The 23,218-nt window shown below is 36.6% G+C and overlaps 1 protein-coding gene and 1 long non-coding RNA gene across 4 annotated transcripts in view; both read right to left on the bottom strand.

The window, feature by feature from the left end:
• USP34 (ubiquitin specific peptidase 34) overlaps positions 1-3,703 on the bottom strand; it is a 264,493-nt gene extending 260,790 nt beyond the window's left edge. For 2 of the 3 annotated variants that reach the window (XM_074287013.1, XM_074287012.1), the window contains exon 1: positions 2,435-2,587. In XM_074287013.1, coding sequence (XP_074143114.1) covers positions 2,435-2,477 — 43 coding nt within the window. In that variant the 5' untranslated portion in view covers positions 2,478-2,587. Of the gene's footprint in view, positions 1-2,434; positions 2,588-3,546 lie in introns of those variants that run through there. The other variant, XM_074287014.1, reaches the window with a different exon arrangement.
• A 2,255-nt stretch (positions 3,704-5,958) lies between these two features.
• LOC141554747 (uncharacterized) overlaps positions 5,959-23,218 on the bottom strand; it is a 29,567-nt gene continuing 12,307 nt past the window's right edge. The window contains exon 4 of the long non-coding RNA XR_012485939.1: positions 5,959-6,230. This is a non-coding gene — a long non-coding RNA (uncharacterized LOC141554747). The remainder of the gene's footprint in view (positions 6,231-23,218) is intronic.

Here is a 23,218-nt window from a genome sequence, read left to right on the forward strand (position 1 = left end):
ATGCTTCTAGAGGCTCTGTCTTATGAAAAAAAAAAAAAATACCTGTTCAGTAATTTAATAATAATCACAATTAGAAAAAAAAAAATGTTTTATTTACTTCAATTATTTTACCTACTACCTAATAAAGTGTCCTGACAGAGCTGTCCCAAGAGGTCGGTGGAATCTGACTAAGATGAGACCCAGAGAATTTGGTCATATATATTAGTAAATCAGAACCAGAATTTCAGCCCTGGTCCTTCAAATATAATTTCAAATACACCATGGTGAAATTAGCAGGAAAAGTGTTAAGTCAGAAATAAATACACTTTTCAGAAATAATTATTCAACCATTTACTATAATATGAAAACTAACTACAAATCATTCTTTTATCCTCAGACCATTATTTGGTTAAATTATGTTAGCCTGGTAGAGAAGTTATAGTACATGCTTGAAATAAAACTTCTGTTCTTTTTAAATTTTCTAAGTTGTGGTCTTAGAATCTACCAACTTATTCTTCAGGAGTTTCAAACAAGGTTCTAACACAACCCAAAAAAAAATATATCTACATATAATACATCAATAGAGCCTTTCTCTATTAACTAAATTGTAGCATTGTATGTATAATGTAATGTGAGTGATAGCTGGAAAGAGTTATACACAAATTTTCTTATCAAGTTTAAATTCACAATTATAAAGTTGTGTAAAAATCATGGCAGAATTAACACATTTTTCCCCTATTAACTAAAGCCAAGTCACCTTTCTAATGCAATAACAAAGCCATGATAAATACAACATACTTATGCATTTGAGAAGCTTTTAAGGTTTGCTTAAACATATAAAGCACTACTTTTTAAAATTCAAAATATATTAATTCCATCAATACAATTTTCACTCAAAATATGTACTTCTGTAGAAATTTAAAATATGGAATGAAACAAGTACTTGAGAGATACATCTGATTAGGTATTTTCAGAAAGTAAAACAGCCTGCAAAGCTACCTCTAATAAATTCCACATTTATATAACATTTTAAGATTTACAAAACACTATTCTGACAATTATGTAAGGGATATGGTATAAGTATTATTATTCCCATTGCTGAGACCAGGAAACTGAGGTTCCAGAGTTAAAATAATTTTCCCAGAACTGCAGGACTAGTGATAACCACAACAGCTCTTTTTCCACTTAACGTTATCAATGCCTAGGACTAAAATCCTCCTGCTTTAAACTTCATTTAATCAAATGCTAGGTAGTCAGAGAAGAACATGTTAAAAGTCAGACATTACATTTTATCATTATTTCAGAGCATTGTATTGAATAAAGAAAACGAACTCTGGGAGTCTTTAAGAATTACTATACAAATAAGGAATTTGTTTTTGTTTTTTTTTTTTTTAATAACCATTCTTTTAGTAAAGTGGCTTTCTTATCAAGTCAGTGAACATTAATCTTTAAATCTGACTCAGATCTAACCAGGCCTCTAGGCCTGACTGGTAGTTGACTTGCCCTGTATTATTTTAAATTTGCTTGATACAGAGCATAGATTTAAAAGAAATAAAAGGATCTGGTTGTCAATTGATAATCTTATTCACTTTTTTTAAGTGCAAGAAATTGGAAGGGGTTAAGAGGGAATAAAAGATTAGGCGTATTAGAATCTGTAGTACATGGTTTTCCTTATTTCCGCAAAACAGGTTTTACCCATTAAATCCACAAATATACTCAGAATGCATCGCTAAATAAAAAGAGGTTTAAAAGGTTATCTTCTCATACACGGTTCATTTCCAGCATTTACAAAGTGGCAGAAATGTTTCATATTCTGCTTCCTACTCCCCCCCCCTCCGGGAAAAAAAAAAAAGGCACCTCCCAGTGAGTTAAATACAAATTAACAGGTATGAGAGGCCTCAGGAACAGCCAGAAAATCAGAAAAAGGGGGATTGGGGGAAGGGAAGATTGGACTCGGAGGAAAAACCTCCTCCTCCCAATCCGCCGCCCCACCTCACCTTCCCTCACCTTCCCTCCCCCAGGCACAGTAGTGAGGGGCTAATTAAGACCTCGTTAATTGACACCTGTAATGAGGAAAGTTTCCCGGAGCACATAGGCCCCGCTCCCCGAGATGTCTCGTTTAAAGGCGGGCCTAAGACGGCGAGTGAAGCTGCTGCTTCCCCACCCGCCAGGTAACTGAGAGTGCCCAGGCTACACCAGGCCCTACTAGGCCCGGCCCGCATCGGCCCCAGAGGCCGCAGCCTCCTCAGCGGCCCGGCTCCCTGGCCCAGACACCTTCCCGGGGGCGCCAGGCCCGCACGCTCCCCGGCCCCGGCGGAACCGCGCTTTCCCTCAGGCCTCGGAAGATGGGGGTGGAGAAGCAGAGGCTGGGACTGAGTTAGAGGTGGGGACCCCCCAACACACCCACAGATACACACACGCACCCCGAGAGGCGGCGACGGCGGCGGCTACTTACTTTCATTTAACACCTCCACCAGGTCTGCGCAGTTCTCGCACATCGTTCAGCCGCCGCCCCCCCCCCTCCCCCGCTTCGGATCGCACGGACAGATCCCGACCGGAGGGGGGGGGAGGGGAGAGAGGAGGAGGGGGGCCGGCCGGCCGGCGGGGGAGGGGGGAGGAGAGAGCTGGAGAGGGTGGGGAGGTGAAGGGGACGAGGAACTGCCTGTCCCGGGAGCGGGGGCGGTGAGGGGGGGAGGAGGGGGGGGACGAGGGGAGGTGCGCAGGCCGGAGGGGCGCGGAGGCGCCTGCGGCGGCGGGGAAGGGGGGGATAGAGGGGGGAGGGGACAGGGAGGGAGGGAGGGGGATGGGGGAGAGAAGCAGTCGAGTCACTTCACCGACCAGACGCCGCGGCCACCGCCGACGCCGCCGCCGCCATTTTACTAGAGCGCTCGGGTTGCGCTCGGCTCTTTCCGACCAGGCGAAGGAGCCGAAGAGAAGAGACTCTCACTCTCATTCCTCCTCCTCTTCCTCCTCCTCCTCCCCCCTCTCCCTCCCCCTCCCTCCTCTCTCCACACACACGATACACATACACACACATACACACACCTCTACATACACACACATACACACACCCACCCACCCCACACCACCTCTAGCTGGCTCACCTCCCTCCCTTTCCTCTTCCGTCCTCCCCTCCCCACCCCCACTCCCACCCCCCACCCCCAACACACCCCTCCCAGCCCCGGATCTCTGTCAGCGGCCGGAAGGAAAACACGAAGCCAGCTCGGCTGAGGGGGGAGTTAGGGTGAGTAGGGTAAGATGGCGGCTTCAGGCTGGGCCGCAGTGCCTGCAGGTTGCCCATCGTCGCCCCCTACCCCTCCCAAAGCCCGATCAGCTTCCTCCCAGCCCTCTTCACATTGACATTGACCCTTCGGCTGCCTGAGTGGAGGTAGCGCTGGGGTTCCCCGCCCTCACAATTTCCTAGGTCCCGGGGCCCCCCCACCCTCAAGGGTGAGGGAGGGGGGTCGCGAGGACGAGAGGTTACCAAAAAAAAAAAAAAAAAAAAAAAAAAAAGCGGCTTATCGTGTACTGGGGAGGTCAATCCCGGCTCTTCCTTGGGTCACTCACGTTTATTCTCTGCCTCAGACGGGCTGTTAAATGACCGAAGTCTTTAAGTCCCTTCAGCCAGGCCGACGACCCCTGCCCTGGGGCTGAGGGGAGCCCAGGGGTGTGGTGTTTGCCAGGCTGTGGGTGCGGCTTCCACCTGCCTAACTGCCGATTCAGGACTCGAGTTGTAGACGCCCCTCCAGACCCTAAGCTAATAAGCCTTCATCCTAGATCGCTAAAACTTGAACTTGTAAAATGAGGGGGTGGGACTAGAGGACCCTTTCAGCTCTAAATCTATGATCCTATGAACTTGTCACCCAATAGAACGATACTAATGGGGGGGCGGGGATGAGATGAGAATACAGGGAGTGGTTGCTCAAGTGACACAATATCCCTTTATTCAAGATGGGTCCTTTTGATTGACCCATGGTACCATTCCGAGAGAGTCTTGCTACTCCGAAAATCCCTAATTTATTAATTTATTTAAGTCCCTACTATGTGCCAGGAACTGTGATAAGTGCTTTACGAATATGTGATACAACCCTGGGAAGTAGGTACTTTTATTATCATTTTAAGTTGAGGAAGAGATAAAAAATAAAGATGACTTCAAAGATTATTTCCAGTTCAAAATCTATGATGAGGTAACATGTAGAAGACAGAAGGACACAATTAAATTTATTCTCATGCTGAAGTTTTGGTGGGTTTTCATTGAAGGATGGTGGCTTAACCCTAAATTGGTACTTTTGTATCAATTAAGAGGGAAAATGTACCAGTACCAAACTTGGATAATTATTCCTAGTATTTGAGATTCTTCCCTAGTGTAAAGGGAAAAATACCGTTCATAGAATAAAAACAGACCTCAGACCAGACTTCTCACTAATTTTGTGACCTTGGAGCATAAGAGAAGTTACTTTACTCATTTTACAAATAACTCACATAATCATTTATTGATCACCATGTGCTAGGCATTGGGAATACAAAGCAAAATGAAGCTCTTCTTGCCCTAAAAGAGCAAACATTCTTTTGGGAAGGATAATTTGTAAATGTGTAAGTGTATACAAGATTATATCTGGAGGGGTGAAATGGAAACAGCAATTGTCAGTGCCTATGGGTTTCATAGGTTGCCTTGAGAATCAAATGGGGTAATATATGGGAAAGGGCCTTACACTTAAAACTGCTGTAAAACTATATAAGTACTGAATATGATAGTTACATCCACATGACTTTCTGGTTCTTCCCAAATGTCAAACCAATGAAACCACTTTTCCTCCTACTTTGCCACCTTAAGGCTTAGTCTTACCTACCTCTTCCTGTTGTTAAAATTGAAGCATTGTAACTCCTGGAATCTTCTGTGTAATAAGCACAAAGCAAGACAATTCTAACAACAACAACAAAAAAGAATTTGAACCTCAATTATATTTTGTGTTATTTTATGAACATTAGCAACCTTCTAGCTACCAATGAAATTCTCAGATTGATGATGTTGAAGAAAGGTTTAATAGAAGTTATTCCTGGAAATTGATATAGAAAACAAACATTGGAATTTGAAATTTTAGTACCAACTTTTTGTAGCCTTTAAAAGAGGCAACATACTAGCATAAAGTAACAATGTTCTTAAATATATCTAGCCTTTCTTGTATTTTTGTAAATAATAATGACCACTACATTCAACATAATTCCATTGAGGTAGGACTACAAAACTTGAACTGTAACCATTGTGTAGATTAGAAGCTTTTTCCATTCTTTTTAGTCGATTGAATTTAAGTTCAGTCTGCTTCAAAAAAAAAAAAAAAAAAAAAAAGTGATTCCCATCCCAAGCATTTGCCCAAATGTATTCTTGCTTAAAGTTTGTCCTAAAGCCTCTATTGCTTACCTCAGAGAGGAATGTGACATAATGGTTATAGAATCAGACTCAGAATCAGGAAGATAGGTTAAGGTATTGCCTCTGACACACACATGCTGGTTTTGTGACCTTGGCCAAGGCACTTAGCCTTTTAGTGCCCCAGGCAACTCTTAAAACTAAAAATTGCTGAAGATTGCTGATCTGCTTATTTGCATTGGTAGAGAATTTCCTCTATAAAGAAGTCAAAGGTTCAGATTATTTAAAAAGGTGAAGCTGTCCATAATTGTTATATCTAAGTGTGGCATGTCATGATATTTCTTGTGTCACTCAATGGCTTTCAGAAACATAATTTTGAATATTTAAAATAGTAGTGCTTTAGCAATTATATTGATATTTATCTTTAAGTGAAAAAAAGCACTTAGTCAGCACCTATCAATATAAATTGGGAAGCTGTGTGGTGAGCCTATATCTCACCACTAAGAGCTGAACAGGGCCACCATCTTATAGAAGCATAACATTAGGTTGCATTGATCCCATATTACAGATTTGTTTCTTAATTGTTGTTAGTCAAAAAGACCCAAGATAACATTTGATGTACTTTGAGTTTTATGCAATACATTTAAATATTCCTGAAATGTGTGCATTAAGTAGGTAACAAAGCATTCTTCTCAAAGTCTTCCTCTGATGTTTCTTCAAGTATAGAACTGACTCTGGCTTCTTAGGTTCTAGTAGGTCTGACCAAACTGAGAAGTTTCTCCAAGTTTAGTCTCTTATCAGAGTATGAGGTCATTTAAATTCAGATTACTTTGTCACCATCATGCCCTTTTCTCTTTTCAGCAATAGCATCTGGAAGGATTGTAATCTATGATGGTAGAAGGATACAAATTTTGGTTACAATAAATATCCATAACTGCTTTTTTCATCAATGAAGATTTTCATATTAGTTTGTTTTAAGTAGATGTCATCTTTATTTTTTATTTTTTAAGGTTTATCACTTTCACCACTAAAAACTTTCTTAAAGCCTAAGATGGCTAAAATAACCCTGAATTTTTAAAGGCAAAAGGCAGGAAGTGTCAAAGACTTCTATTATGGGTCCAGTAGCAAACTATCATCAGAAGACCAACCTAGTGAAGTTTGGAGAGGTTCAGCACCAGAAAGATATCCTCTACATGCTTTCCCATTCCCTCATCCTAGTATCTCCTGGAGGCTGGCTGTATCTAGTAGTGGAGTAGAGTTGAAATGACCAGTCTTTTGACATTTTAAAGTTTATCACCATCTAGTGGCAGAATTGTATTTTAAATCATGCAGTAGATCTCGAACTTTTTTGCAGGAACCTTTACTTAGCCTTTAAGAGTTTGAAAACTTTATTATAAAATCTTACATTCTTCTTATTGCTATCAAATAGCATAATACGGGTTCAAAAGATCTTTTTTTAAAATTTTACAACTGCTTTAGCTAACTTTTGCGTGTTGGCAAAGAAAATAATTTGGGAAAGGTGAAGATACCTTAGATACCTTCAAGACCATAAAGTTCCTTTACTTAAAGACCCTTACTTTTTGAGGCACTGAGTGATTAAGTATCTTAACAGGATCCCAAGTAGTATTTAAAGCCAGATATTTTTATGTTCAGTCCTATTTAGTATATCATACTCTCTCCAAATTAGCTATGACTCAGATATCCTACTTCTAGGCATATAATGCAAAGAATTTGAACATATGAAAAAGGATCCACTGTACATCAAAATAGTAGCAGAGAATTGGGAGAGGGCGGAAAAAGGGCCAGGATCCCCATCATTTGGAGAATGACTGAACAAATTTTAGTACATTAATATAATGGAATTTAAGAGTACCATAAAAAATGATGAATGTGAAGAATACATGGGAAGAAATATATGAAGTGGTAAAAAATGAAGTAGAACCAAGAAAACAATAAACACAATAAAGACATCACGGTAAAAGAAAATAAAATTTTAAATATAATTGAATACTATGTAATTATAATGAACAAATTTGGTCCCAAAGAAGAAATGAGAATGTACTTCCCTTTCTTTTTCAGAAGAGGAGAACTACAGATTTAGAACATTACATATACTGTCAAACTTAACTGATACGTTGGTTTTGCTGAACTTTTTGTTGTTGTTATAAAAGATGATTCTTTGGTTGGGAGGAAGAGGGACATACTAGGAAATGAAATGATGAAAAAACAAAATATCAATAAAAATTTTGGAAAGCAAACATTTCAAAGAGTGGATCTCCTTTCATCTTTAACAAAATCTCCTTTCTCATTTCAAAATTTATTGGATAAACACATGGAAAAGGGGCTCTCGTAAGAATCATATTTGTTGTTTCCCTAACCAGACCTGTTAAGGAAAAGAATAAGGAAAAACTAGATTTGCTAGTTAACCTTAAATGTAGAATTGAAGGGAGAGAGAGAAATCAATTCTGTTTTCTGCTGTAAGACAAAATCATAAAACAAAGGAATCCAAACTCTTTCCTTCTGGATTCCCTCCCTGACTATTTAAGGGGTTCTTCAGCTGACCTTATTAGAAATGAAAGGAATATAGAAGAAGAAATCAAAATGTTTCCTGATTTTGCATTGTTTGGTATTATTAATCCAGGAGGTTGTCTTCATTTGTATAGTCTTTCAACTAATCTTATATTATTTTGACTTATAGTGCTTTAATGTTTGCATGCAATTTACAGATAGCTCATTTTATCCTCACAATCCAGAGAGATTTACTTTTTTACAGATGAGAAAACTGAGGAAGACAAAGATTAAGATAGTTAGTTCAATACCTTGAACTCTGGTGTTCTTAATTCCAGGGCCAGCAATCTATCCATTGTGCCAAGTAGTTGCATATATATAATATATGCTATATATATTATGTATAACATATGCCATTTTGGAAAAGAAAAAGGGGTGGCATTTATAAAAATATAAATTTAGAGAAGCATAGAAACACTTATATAAACTGATATAGAGTGAAGCAAATAGAACAATCCAGTTAATATAGGCATTAGAAGTTAAGGACCAGAAATCTGACCTAAAAATGTACTCTTACAGCCTTTTGCAAGACATAATTCTTATATACCATTTATGTTGCTGAGAATTTAATCAGAATATTATCAATTCTAGAATTCTGCTTTTATCTTTCAGTCCAAAATATGAAGAGAAACTTTTAAATTACCCTAACCTCTATTTGTTGAAGATTTGCTGCAAATATGAGACTGTGGCTATGGTACTGTGAAATTACTCTGGTTCACACACTTCCTTACCATTTTAACCCCTGTTCTCATCCTTGGTGATTTAAGTATTTCAGAATCTCCTTGAACACTATTCATCAGCTTCAATAAATCAGCATGCATTATTAAGTGTGTGTTGTGTTAGCCTCTAGAAAAACAAAAATTAAAATCCCTACCTTCAAGAAGCTTACATCTTACTGAAGAGATACCATATATTCGTGTTATATATACAAAGTAAACATGCATACCTCAAAGATACTGCAAGTTCAGTTCTAGACTGCTGCTGTAAAGCAAATATCACAGCAAAACAGGTCACACAAATTTCTTGCTTTTCCAGGGCATAAATAAAAGTTAAATTGATACTATATTGTAGTTTTTAAGTATGTATGACAGTATATATAAAAAAAACTACATAATTTTAAAATATTTTATTGCTAGAAACAATTGCTAACCATCAAGTGGGCCTTTAAGTCATAAACTGATGACTTTTGACTGATAGGTGGTGGTTGCTGAAAGTTAAGATGGCTGGCAATTAACATCAGACAACAATGAAGTCTGCCTCATTGATTGACTTGAATACTTAAAGATCATTTTAGGGTTACTAATTGGCCTAATTTCAATATTGTTTCTTTGTAATAGGGAAGCCTAAGAAGAGGGAAAGAGACAGAAACGTTGGTAGAGCAGTCAAAACACATGCAACATTTATCATTAAGTTCACTATCTTATATGGGAGGGTTTATGGCACCGAAAACAATTACAATAGTGATATTTAAGATCCTTGATTATAAATCACCATAAGAGATATAACAAAAAACTTGAAAACTTTGCAAATTATCAAAATGTGACACAGAACCATGATGTGAGCACATTCTGTTGAAAAAATGGTGCTGATAGACTTGCTTGAGTTAGAGTTGCCAAAAATTTTCAATTTGTAAAAAATATCTGCAAAGGTCAATAAAGTGAAGCTATTTCAATAAAAATAACTTCTAAAAGTTTGCCTTTACAGTGTAGTAAAGAAAAGAAGAAACCAATGGATGATTGGGAAAAGCTTATGACATTTGAGTTAACCTTTGAAGAAAGTCAGGGAAGGACACCCCAAGCATGGAGATAGCCTGTGAAGAATAACAAGAAAGCCAGTTTTTCTGGACTATGCAGAAGAAATGAAAAAAAAATCCTGTCTAGAAAGCATGAAAACTTAAGAGTGAAACCAGTTTTAAGTTTGTTACAGAATTAAAAAGCCAGAGGAATTTACATTTGATTTCTAGAAGCAATAATGAGTGATTGTTGGACCTGCCTAATCAAATGCGATTTTATAATCAACAAAAAATAAGATTAGTGGGATTTTATATTTTCATCTTTCAAATATTTGTTATACTTGCTCAAAAGTTTCTTGATCAAAAATTGTAATTATTCTATCTATAGTAAAGATCATATCTTCAGTCTCATTTTGTATTTTACCTCTCTTAAACCCTCTATTCCTCACTTTTTTCAATCCATTATTCTTTCACTGAGTTCACATAGTAGTTTTGAATTTAATAATTAACCAATTCAATTCCTCACCATTTTCTTCTCTCAGATCCCTTGTTTCTATGTCCTTGCTTACTCATATTTTGTCAGATTCTGTATTTTTCCCACCACTTTCATTCTCTACTCCTATTCAAATGATGCTTGAAAGAAGCAGAAGAAGTCATAGCAACTACGCAGTCTGGATCTATTACAACTTGTTATTATCTAATTTCATTGCAGCAATGCAGACCATTTATTCTGCCTGATCAATTTTCTGTTCCATTCTCCATGGATGGTATTCTAAACCCTGTCTTCAGACTTCCCATAGCTATCCCTCCTCTACCCTTTTAGCTGAGGACCTCACTACTTACTCTATTGAGAAAACATAGGCTATTAGAGCTCCTTCTCTACCACTTATAACCCTTTGACACTATCATCTATTTTGTCCTTAGCTCCAGACTCATACCAAGGTGGCCCACCTCATCAAAATTAATCCTTGATACACCACTCTTCCTGAACAGATTCATGATCCCCTCTCTCTCTTGTTTAATTATTTCCTAACTATTGATTTCCTTTTCTATACCCCTCAAGTGTGCCTATATCCTTCATGCTTAAAAAGACAAAAACAACTTCATTAAACTGTGCTATCCCCTCAAATTCTATTTCTACCTTCTGTCTTCCTCAGCCATTCTTCTGTAAATAAAAATCTACATTTTCTTTTACTCTCCTTAATTCTTTGAAATCTGGCTTCTGACTTCATCATTCAATTGAAACTGTTCTCACTAAAGTTCTTAATGATATTCTTAATTGATAGAGATGATCTTTTCTTAATCTCATCCATCTTGGTTTCTCTGAAGCATTTAACATGCCTTCCTAGACATTCTTTTTTTCTGAGGTAATGTAACACAATTCTTTTCTGGTTCTCCTACCTATCTGACTGTTCCCTTTGTGGTATCATCACCCATATCATACCCCCTAATTGTGGATGCACTCCAGGGCTCTGTTTTGATAAGCCTCTCCTTCATTATTCACAAACTTGGTGATCTTAGCAACTCTATGCAAATTACTCTCAGGTCTTAGATATATTTACCCCTAGTTTTTTCCTTTCCTCTATTTTTCCTCTATTTCCTTTATTTCCTTTTAGACATTTCAAATTGGTCATTTCATAGACATTACAAATACAACATGTCTGAAACAGCACTTAATTGTTTTATCCAAAACAAACAACTCTTCTGAGTCTCTTTCAAGGGCACCACCATCTTTCCAGTTTCCCAGAATTTCCAACTTAGTATTGTATATCCAACACCTTATTTTTCCTCACCACACATATCTAATTATTAAATAGTTTCTACCTTTGCCATTTAATCAATTAACAAATCTTGTTTCTACCTCTATAATTTCCTTAAGCATAGGTCTGACCATGTCAGTCCTTTATTCAAATTTTGGTACTTCCTCATTGTCTTTAGGATAAAATCAAATACAAATCTTCTTCTTGGCATTTAAAGTCCTTCATAACCTGGTCCCAATCTATTCTTCTTTCCTTACATTACTATTCATCCAACATTTTGTGATCCCAGTACCTCCATTTGGAAAAAGATATGCAAGCTGGCTTTGCACTCTGGACTTTCTCTTGTAATGATCCAGGAGATATTTTCATCCTGAAAATTCATTCCAATCCTAGAATAGAGGCCCAGACATTTTCCTTGATCCCTTTGACCTCTCAAGAGTTCTCCAAAACAGAAATGATTTTTCAAGGGTAAAGAAACTTCAGCTATCTCCACAAGTTACGATACCCAGAATCCAAAATTATGTTTTGTTTTGTTTTTTTTAACACAGAAAATTGACTTCTACATGGAACTCAGCACCCCTCCCCACAGTCCACACTACTTGGAGTAAGGCTGCACCTACACAAGCCCACCCACATACCCTCATTTTCCCTTCCACCTTCCAGAGCTGTAGAAATCCCAATTACAGGCTGATAAATCTTCGAAGTCCAGTCTGCTTAGACTTTGGGCATCTTTTCAGCATTCCAGACTACAGAAGATACTGGGGGCCACACAGCTCCCTAGAAGGCAGCCTAATAGTGCTGCAGATGAACTCTGCAGGAGTCAGTAATATAGAGGGAAAGAAGGAAGACAATGTCTAGGCTGGAAATAGAGTTTAACCCCATATCCTACTCCATCCTCCTCTGAGAATCTCAGATATCCAAACTACAAAAAATGAAAATCATAGTTCCACTGCTAGTGCTGGGCCAGAAACATGAGAGACTAAGGACAGCACACCAGGACAGGAAATTGGAGGGGTGGTGATGGTTTAGAATGGGGAAGGGTTTATATAGCCTTACACTAAGCCTGAGGGAAAGTATTCAATATTCAGATAAGACCAGTTTTATCTGCTGAAAAGTTAGTTGGATTGTGACCTGGCTGGTGAACCATGAACTGACCAGCTAGGAGAAGACTGAGAAGTTTTGAGATTCAGCTCCCAAAGAAATCATCATTGTAGGAAAGAATCAGAGTAAGAAGGTCAACAATAAAAGGGTACAGGAAAAGAAGACTGGAGTTACCAAAGATCTCTAGGGGAAAAAAAACTGACTTTAAAGTTAAGAAAAATTGGAGCAGCTAGGTGGCGCAGTGGATAGAGCACCAGCCCTGAATTCAGGAGGACCTGAGTTCAAATTTGGTCTCAGACACTTAACACTTCCTAGCTGTGTGACCCTGGGCAAGTCACTTAACCCCAGCCTCAGAAAATAAATAAAGTTAAGAAAAATCAACAGGGAAAACATTAAGAATAAAAATGTAACCTCCATATTTAGTAATCTGTGAATAAATATTGTAAAACAAAGAAAAGTGATGGAATACAAGAGAGAATTTAAGAACAACATGAAACCACAACATGCTATTCATGGGAGACTTAAAAGAGAGAAGTATGAGAGCAGAATCTATGGTCAGCACAGACAGCAAAAGTAAGGTATAGAATAGAAAAACTGGAACCTGCTACATAGGAAGTCTCACCAGAGAAACAAACAAAAAGAATAAATTGGGAATGCAAATGCATAGAAATAAAGGGCAATCTAGAATAAGAGAAGTAAAAAGTAAAAAAATTTCTGACTTAAAGCAAAACATGATATTCTCAGACAAAATGCATAAAGACAACCTAAGGATCATAGTTCTCCTAGGATGAAAAACATTTAGTGCAGTAATGCAGAGGATAATACAAGAGAAATTGTTAGGATTACTAGGTGAGAACTCAGGTTATCTGGACAATTACAAGGTGAGAACTCAGGTTGACTTGACAGTTCTCTGGCTCAGATTTGTAAAGGGAGTTTACACCTTAGGAATCCTAGAAGGAGCAAGCTCATTGGTTGAAGTGGTTCTTCCCAGAAGCCCTTGCATTATCCCACACCCATTCTCTGGGAGGATAAAAGAGGCAACATTGGGCCTGGAGAGCAGTCTGCCTGGGGAAGGACAAGAGCTGGAGGAGATTCAGAGCCAGGATTCAAGAAGTCTCTGCATTACATCAGGCCTGACGGGGCTCTCTGCAGGAAGGGAAGTCACTTCTCTGGACAAGAGTTAACAGCAACTGCCTGGAGACAACGGTTCACTACAGGAAGAAGAATCTGTCTGAGAGATTTGAGTGGACACAGCAGATCTCTTCCCAGAGAGCGATCCGGCAGCTTCTGGAGACGACAGCTCGCTACAAGAAATAGCCAGAAGTTCTGAAATATTAATTGAAAAAATTTGTTGCTTTTTCCAGGAGGAAAAAAACTGAAGGCTACATGCTCTAAAACATATAGGAGTTAAATTTAACAATTCAGAAACAAGTCTGCAAGCAATCAGGAGAAACCTTTAAATACAAATGAAAGGAATTTTGAATTACACAAGACTATACTATATGCACATGAAAATGCAAGAGAGAATGGAATAATACATTCTGAAGAGCAGTGATGCTGAGGATGCCAAGGAACATATTCCCTAAAAATTTGAGCTTATATATACATGGAAAAAAAAGATGGGCATTCAATAATGAGATATTTGATGCATTTTTAGAAAAAAAATTAAAGAGTTTATTTGCTTATCAAAGCTTTCAAACAACAAATAAGTAAGAATGAATTAAATGCAGCAGACAAGGATAGCAACATTGTCAGCAGAGAGAATATGTATATACATATATATATATGAAATATATACATATATATATCACATATATATATGTGTATGTATTGTATATGTATTTAAGTATATCTTTCTTGCCAAAGAGATGGAGTGAGGGAGAAGTGGGAATCAGGTAAAGGTAACAGTGAAAAGGCAGATGTTAGGAATTATGAACAGAATTTGGAATATCCTGCCTAGAGATACATCAGAGTTTTACTTTAGATTTTGTTGGGGGAGGCAGTTTGAGAAGGGGAATTACATTAAAAAATGAGATGGTGAATGAAAGGAAAACTGGGATAAAGAACAATGATGTGCATGAATCAAATAGAGGGTTAGCTGTAATGAGAAGATAGTAGTGGTCTCAGGAAGAGAAGAATCTGCAGAAGAGTGGATGAATAAGTGAAAAGAAGGAAGAAGTCTACATTTTAGCAATAGGAAGGAGTTCCACTGACGAACCTATGGGGGGAGAGAGATGTTCTATGGATAAAGATGAAAAAGATGAAGAGAGATCATCTCATGTTGGATATGGTCTGGGAGATTTAGTGCTTTCAAAAAACTATGTTTACTTGAGAAGAGAGCCCAGAATGGATACCTTGGAAGTTAGGATTCCATAAGAAATATAGAAGATAGGGAGAGATTAGATTATTATAGGGATGTGTTATAGAGATTATAAGGAGTCTAAAATAGCTAGAAGGAGAAAATAGATAATGAAGAGAATGAGAGAAAACAAGACTTTTCTGGTAAAAAAACAAACAAACAAAAAACTAGCTAACAGGACTAATTAAAGGGAAGGAGGAAATCTAGGGGAGAAGGAAAGGAAGAATTAAATAATCAGATAAAAGCAGGAGAGAAAAAGTAATAAGCAAAACCCCAAGAAAAAGAAATAAGAATAGGATATTGAGGGGTAAGGGAAAAAGAGTGATGGGGAATTGTTAAGGATCATGCCTAGATGAAGGGGCAGGTCAGTTCTCTGAGAGTCTCCACAGCTGTGAATCATAACATCTGAAGAAATTGCAAAGCAGCCTTTACTGACATAGGTGTTGCTTGTGGACTGGGAACGAAATAACTTGAAGGCAAAGGGAAGAGGAGAGAGGTCAGACAATGCAACTGCCTCTCAGTCTCCTTGTATCATCATCTGCTCACATGATGAGATCTATTCTGCAAGTCTGAGCCACTGTCAGGTGGCTCTCTATCACAACAGGGAATGTAACATCTTTTAACTAAATAACTGAAGAAACATACTGTGTTTACAGCAGAAAAGAAGAAAAATCAATCTTAAAAATCCCTAATATTAAGAGAAAAGTAGAGGAAAATATAAAGATAATTCATAACTATAAAATGTGAATGATTTAAGTAATCTAATTTTTAAAAGTGACAGATTGGATGAGAAAACAAAATGCTATAATCTTTTGCTTACATGCAATGCGTTTTTATTTTTTTCTCAAGTTTAAATTTTTTAAAATGGTACCTTTCCCCCCAAAAAATACATGCAAAGATATTTTTTAATATTCACCCTTGCAAAACCTTGTGTTCCAAATTTTTCTCCCTCCCTCCCCTAGACAAGTAATATGTAATATAGGTTAAATGAGTATAATTCTTCTAAACATATTTCCACATTTGTCATGCTACTTGAGAAAAATCAGATCAAAAGGGGAAAAAAACACAAGAAAAAAATTAACAAACAAAAGTGAAAATACTATACTTTTATCCAGCCTTCATACTTCTCTCTCTAAATACAGATGGCTCTTTCCATCACAAGCCTATTGGAACTGCCTAAGCAACACATTTTTAAAATAAGGATATATACACATTTGTATAGACAAATCTACAAAAACCATATTAACATGAAGTGATTCACTATAGCAAATCCAAAAAAAACACTTTTATCAGAGAAATGCAAATTAGGACAACTCAGAGGTACCACTACATACCTCTCAGATTGGCTAAGATGACAGAAAAGGATAATAATTGAATGTAAGAAGGGATATGGGAAAACTGGGATACTAATGCATTGTTGGTGGAGTTGTGAACTGATTTCAACCATTCTGGAGAGCAATTTGGATCTATGCCCAAAGGGCTATCAAATTTTGCATACCCTTTGATCCAGCTGTGTGTCTTCTGGGCTTATATCCCAAAGAAATCATAAAAAAGAGGAACAGACACACATGTCCAAAAGTGTTTGTGGCAGTCCTTTTTATAGTGGCCAGAAACTAGAACTGAGTGAGTGCCCATCAGTTGGAGAATAACTGAATAAGTTATGATATGTGAGTGTTATGGAATATTATTGTTCTATAAAAAACATTCAGCAGGATCATTTCAGAGAGGCCTGGAGAGATTTACATGAACCAATACTAAATGAAATGAGCAGAACCAGGAGATCATTATACACAGCAATAGCAAGACTATACAATAATCTATTCTGATGGACATGACTCTTTTCAACAATAAGATGATTTAGGTCAGTTCCAATGGTCTTGTGACAAAGAGAACCATCTGCAATCAGAGAGAGATGACTGTGGGAACTGAGCGTGTATCATAACATAATATTTTCACCCTTTTTGTTGTTTGCTTGTATTTTGATTTCTTTCTCATTTTTTTCCCTTTTTAATCTGATTTTTCTTGTGCAACATATTTGTGGAAATATGTATAGAAGAACTGCACATGTTTAACATATATTGTATTATTTGCCATCTAGGGGAGAGGAAGGGATGGAAGAGAAGGAAAAAAACTTGGATCACAAGGTTTTGCAAGGATAAATATATTATCCATGCATATGTTTTGAAAATAAAAAGCTTTAATAATCTTTTTTTTTTTTTTAATGTGATGGCATACTTGGAAAATCTTGGTTCAGGAAATGTGCAAGTTACAAAATAAACCCTCAGAAATTAGTAGAAACTCTACATATTACCAAAGGAAACTGCATTCTAAATAACTATAAACTGTGTAAAATGTGAGGATAAGCCTCTCAAAGTACATAAAAGATACGTATAGATTCAATTATGAGATGTTCCTTAAAGAAATAAAGAAAAAATTAAATAGCTGGAGAAATATTCAGTATTCATAGTTAAATAAAAGTGGCAATACTTCCAAAATTAACTTAAATTTTTAATGTTATAACACATTACCAAAGGAATATTGATAGAACTTGATAAAATTCAAGGGCAGCTAGATAGCACACTGACCTTGTAGTCAGGAGGAGCTGAGTTCAAATATGGCCTCAAACACTTAACACTTTCTAGCTGTATGACTCTGGGCAAGTCACCTAAGCCCACTTACCTCAAAAAAAAATTTCAACTGAAAAAGATTGAGGCTATTAAGGGAAAAGATGAAAAGAACTAAGGGTGAAATGAAAATAGCACTTCCAGACCTCAAACTATTATAAAGCAACAATCATCAAAAACATCTGTGTTAAAGAATATAAAGATAAATCAATGGAACAGACTAGACAAAGGATAATCAGAAATAATATAATTCAGTATCCCAGAGTTTGATAAAGTAGAAAGCACAAATTACCTAAAACATTGTTTATTTAATTAAAAAGAAAAACTGGGGAAACTGGAAAGTGGTTTGGCAGAAATTAGGCTTACACCATATTCCATAATACAATCTGACCAGATATATGATCCTAAAATTAATGACCATACTACCAAAAAAATTAGAAATAGCAGGTCAAATACTTCTCAGAGCCAAGAGAAGTGTTTTAAAATAAACTTTGAAAAACTTCTGCACAGATGACATGATGGTATACTTAGAGAACCCCAAAGACTCTGCTAAAAAGCTATTAGAAATAATTCAGAATTTTAGCAAAGTCGCAGGATACAAAATAAATCCACATAAATCCTCAGGATTTTTATACATTACCAACACAATCCAACAGCAAGAGATACAAAGAGAAATTCCATTCAAAATAACAGTCGATAGTATCAAATATTTGGGAATATATCTACCAAAGGAGAGTCAGGAATTATATGAGCAAAATTACAAAACACTTGCCACAAAAATAAAGTCAGATTTAAATAATTGGAAAGACATTCAATGTTCTTGGATAGGCCGAGCGAATATAATAAAGATGACAATACTCCCCAAACTAATCTATTTATTTAGTGCTATACCAATCAGACTCCCAAGAAACTATTTTAATGACCTAGAAAAAATAACAACAAAATTCATATGGAAGAATAAAAGGTCGAGAATTGCAAGGGAACTAATGAAAAAAAACTCAGAGGAAGGTGGTCTAAGTGTACCTGATTTAAAGCTATATTATAAAGCAACTGTCACCAAAACCATTTGGTATTGGCTAAGAAATAGACTAATTGATCAGTGGCATAGGTTAGGTTCACAGGACAAGATAGTGAATAAAAATAGCAATCTAATCTTTGACAAACCCAAAGATCCCAAATTTTGGGATAAGAATTCATTATTTGACAAAAACTGCTGGGAAAACTGGAAATTAGTATGGCAGAAACTAGGCATGGACCCACATTTAACACCACATACTAAGATTAGATCAAAATGGGTCCAAGATTTAGGCATAAAGAACGAAATCATAAATAAATTGGAGGAACAGGGGATGGTTTACCTCTCAGACTTGTGGAGGAGGAAGGAGTTTGTGTCCAAGGGAGAACTAGAGACCATTATTGATCACAAAATAGAACATTTTGATTACACCAAATTAAAAAGTTTCTGCACAAACAAAACTAATGCAAACAAGATTAGAAGGGAAGTAACAAATTGGGAAAACATTTTTACAGTTAAAGGTTCTGATAAAGGCCTCATCTCCAAAATATACAGAGAATTGACTTTAATTTATAAGAAATCAAGCCATTCTCCAATTGATAAATGGTCAAAGGATATGAACAGACAATTTTCAGATGATGAAATTAAAACTATTTCCACTCATATGAAAGAGTGTTCCAAATCACTATTGATCAGAGAAATGCAAATTAAGACAACTCTGAGGTATCATTACACACCTGTCAGATTGGCTAAGATGACAGGAACAAATAACGATGAATGTTGGAGGGGCTGTGGGAAAACTGGGACACTGATGCATTGTTGGTGGAGTTGTGAAAGAATCCAACCATTCTGGAGAGCAATCTGGAATTATGCCCAAAAAGTTATCAAAATGTGCATACCTTTTGACCCAGCCATACTACTACTGGGCTTATACCCCAAGGAACTACTAGAGAAGGGAAAGGGTCCTGTATGTGCCAAAATGTTTGTGGCAGCCCTTTTCATAGTGGCTAGAAGCTGGAAGATGAATGGATGTCCATCAATTGGAGAATGGTTGGGTAAACTATGGTATATGAATGTTATGGAATATTATTGTTCTATAAGAAATGACCAACAGGAGAAATACAGAGAGGCTTGGAGAGACTTACATCAACTGATGCTGAGTGAAACGAGCAGAACCAGAAGATCATTATACACTTCAACAATGATACTGTACGAGGATGTATGCTGATGGAAGTGGATTTCTTCAACATAGAGAAGAGCTAATCCAATTCCAATTGATTAATGATGGACAGAACCAGCTACATCCAGAAAAGGAACACTGGGAAATGAATGTAAACTGTTATTTTTACCTTCTGAATCCAATTCTTCCTGTGCAACAAAAAATTCGGTTCTACACACATATATTGTATCTAAATTATACTGTAATATATTTAACATATATAAGACTGCTTGCCATCTGGGGGAGGGGGTTGGGGGAGGAAGGGAAAAAATCTGAATAGAAGTAAGTGCAAGGGATATTGTTGTAAAAAATTACCCATGCATATGTACTATCAAAAAATGTTATAATTATAAAATAAAATAAAAAATTAAAAAAAAAAAAAGGGGGAAAGGAGACTTGATCTCAGAGATGACAAAATAATAAAGGGGAAATTAGTCACAAAAAAAAAAAAAAGAAAAAGAAAAACTTCTGCACAAACAAAATGCATGTAGGATAAGAAGAGGCAAGATTGTTGATGGGGGAGGGGGCAGGAGTCTTTGTATCAAACTTCTCTGATAAAGCTTTAAATCCAAGATCTGTTAAAAAAAAATTAATATATTTGTTAATATATAAGAAGACTAAGGATATGAACAGTTTTCAGAGAATTACAAAGTATTTACAAATATATACTCCAAATTACAATAAGAAGAGATGCAAGTCAAAACAATCCTGAAGTTTTACCTCATAACCTGAAAACTGACAGAAAATAAATAACCTTACAATGACAAGATAATATTAGAGGGATTCATGGAATGATGACTATATTAATACTAATATATACTAATAATTGTTGGTAGAACTGTGAAATAGTACAACTATTTTAGAAAGCAATTTGGAAATATGTATAATTATTATTGCCCCTACCTAATAAATGTAGTTGTATCTTAAAGAAATGAAGGGATTTAACCATGCCTACAAAACTAAGACTTAAACCCAGATTTCAGATTCTGTCCAATGTTCTTCCCACTATTGTGCCAAAGATCAAAATATAGTAAATACCAAATTAGACAAAGAGTTGAAATATAACTTAGAGAGTTACAAATTATAGTTTCATAGGACTTAGAGGTAGAGAGGACATGAAAGATCATTTTTCCAAGCTCCTTTTATAGATAAGGAGACTAAGATCCTGGGAAATTGCAATCTACACAATCTACCCAAGGTCTCACAATAGGTGTCCTGATTTCTAATCCAGTATTCTTCCACTAGCAACAACAAAAAAAAATTAAGTATTTACTATATATAAAACATTGTGATAAACACTATGTTGGATCACACCAAAAAACTTTTAAGGAATTATTCCTGCTTCCCAAAACGAAGTTTTAAAAAAAGAAAAAAGATACTTATGTTTTCTATATATATGTAGAAAAATATTTATAGCAGCTCTTTTCCCAGAGCAAAAAAAAAAAAAAAAAAAAAAAAAAAAAGGAAACTGAAGGGATTACCATCAATTGAGGTATGTGAATAAATTGTGGTATATGATGTGATGGAATAGTATTATTATGTGGGAAATGATGAGCAGAATGTTCTCAGAAAAATCTAGAAATTCCTTCATGAACTCAAGCAAAGTGAAAAGTAATAGCAATGATCTGGAATGATCAGCAGTGAATGACTTTGCTATTCTTAGTAATGCAATGATCCTCAACTATACTCTGAAGAATTTAAGATGAAAAATCCCGGTCCATACTCAGAGAAAGAATTGATTATGTCTGAATACAGACTGAATCATATATTCACTTTTTTTTTTCTTGAGGGATTTTTTTTTACAAGGGGGAGATCTGTGTTTTCTTTTACAATATGACTTTTTATAGAAATGTTTTGTATAACTTCACATGTGTTTTCTTAAGAAGGGGTAGGGGTGGGAATAAGGGAGAGGATCTGGAACTCAGAAGTTTTAAAAAACAAATGTAAAAAAAATTTTTTTAATGTAATTGGTGAGGGGCAGCTAGGTGGTGCAGTGGATAGAGCACCAGCCCTGAAATCAGGAGTACCTACCTAACCTTGGTCTCAGGCACTTAACACTTCCTAGCTGTGTGACCCTGGGCAAGTTACTTAATCTCAATTGCCTCAGCACAAAACAAAAACAAACAAAAAAATGTAATTGGGGAAAAATAAAAAAATATGCTAAATTAAAAAAATTAAATTGGAAAGACAATAGAAATGGAATAAAAGTTTGAAAACTGACTAGTATTCTGGGATTTATAGTTCAGAGGGAAAAATCATTTCTTCATAACCCTAAGAGTAATTTGAACTCTTGTGATCTTTGAGCTGAAAGAAGGATTTGAGTCACATTTGAAAGTAAGCTGAGGCAGAAAAAAGAGAAATGAAGATAGGCCAAACTGCTGTCTCCAGATTTAGAAAGGTTTGGCTCTTTGATCTAATTTAAATGTTATGTCTTTCCAGCAAATCCTTTATTTATATTTGACCAAAATTAGGAAATAGAGAATAAAAAATAAAATGTCAGTCAAATATAGTATAGTGCCTTTATAGGACAAGCTATAAAGGAGCATTAGAGGGACAAGCCTTTTGGAATTTTCCTTCAGTTCTTGAAGAACTTAAAACCAGAGTTTTAGTCCAAGTCTTCCATTGTGGGATTTCTAAAGGACCTGAGGCTCTCTCACCTTCACCCCCTTCATCTCTTATTTATTTCACTGTCATAGTGAAATTCTTTTAATTTCTCCTTCACCTGTGCCACTAATTCTTTTTTAGTTCATTTCATTTTATGCCTTCCTGTATAATCTCTCACAGTCTCCCTGGGTCTCTCATAAAGTTCCTGGGCCTGACTCTTGTTCCCTCTGGCTCAAAGATCATGATAGTTCAAATTGCTGTAAGTGCTGTAAGGGAGCACTTATCCCCTCTGAACCACAAATTCCAGAACAACATTCAGTTCTCAAATCCTTCATACACATAAAAAATTAGTTAGCAACATAAAGATGTGTGCACACTCCCCACTTAATCTGTGGGGACACTGACAAACTAGAACTAATGCAAATTAAATAGTGGAAAGAGCTCTAAACTTGGAGCTGTAAGAACACATTTGAATACTGGCTCTTCTCTTTATAACCTGTGGGGCTATAGGCTCCTTACTTAGCTTCTCTGGGCCTCAGCTTTTTTTAGGTGGGTGCTAAAAGAATAGTAGATGACAGCAAAATCCTGAGAGTATGTGCAAGGGCCTTGAACAGAGGTTCCTGGGCCTGCTTCTGATCCCTACTCTCCCTTTTAGAGTAGTCCATGTTCCATGACAGTTTCCAATCAGTTAGCTCCATACCTGATTGAAAGGCTTGTATGTACAAACTGCCACAGGAGAAGTCTCCTCTCTGGCTGTGAATGAAAAAAACTAACTACTGTGGGTCTCTTAATAGGGGAGGGGTCTTGGACCCTTCACTGAGTCATTAAGAAGCGGTGAGTACATGTGGCTATTATGTCTGCCTCTCTTTTCTCTATTTTTCTAGCTGTTAGA

Source organism: Sminthopsis crassicaudata, chromosome 2 (assembly GCF_048593235.1).
Source record: "Sminthopsis crassicaudata isolate SCR6 chromosome 2, ASM4859323v1, whole genome shotgun sequence".
Lineage (NCBI taxonomy): Eukaryota > Metazoa > Chordata > Mammalia > Dasyuromorphia > Dasyuridae > Sminthopsis > Sminthopsis crassicaudata.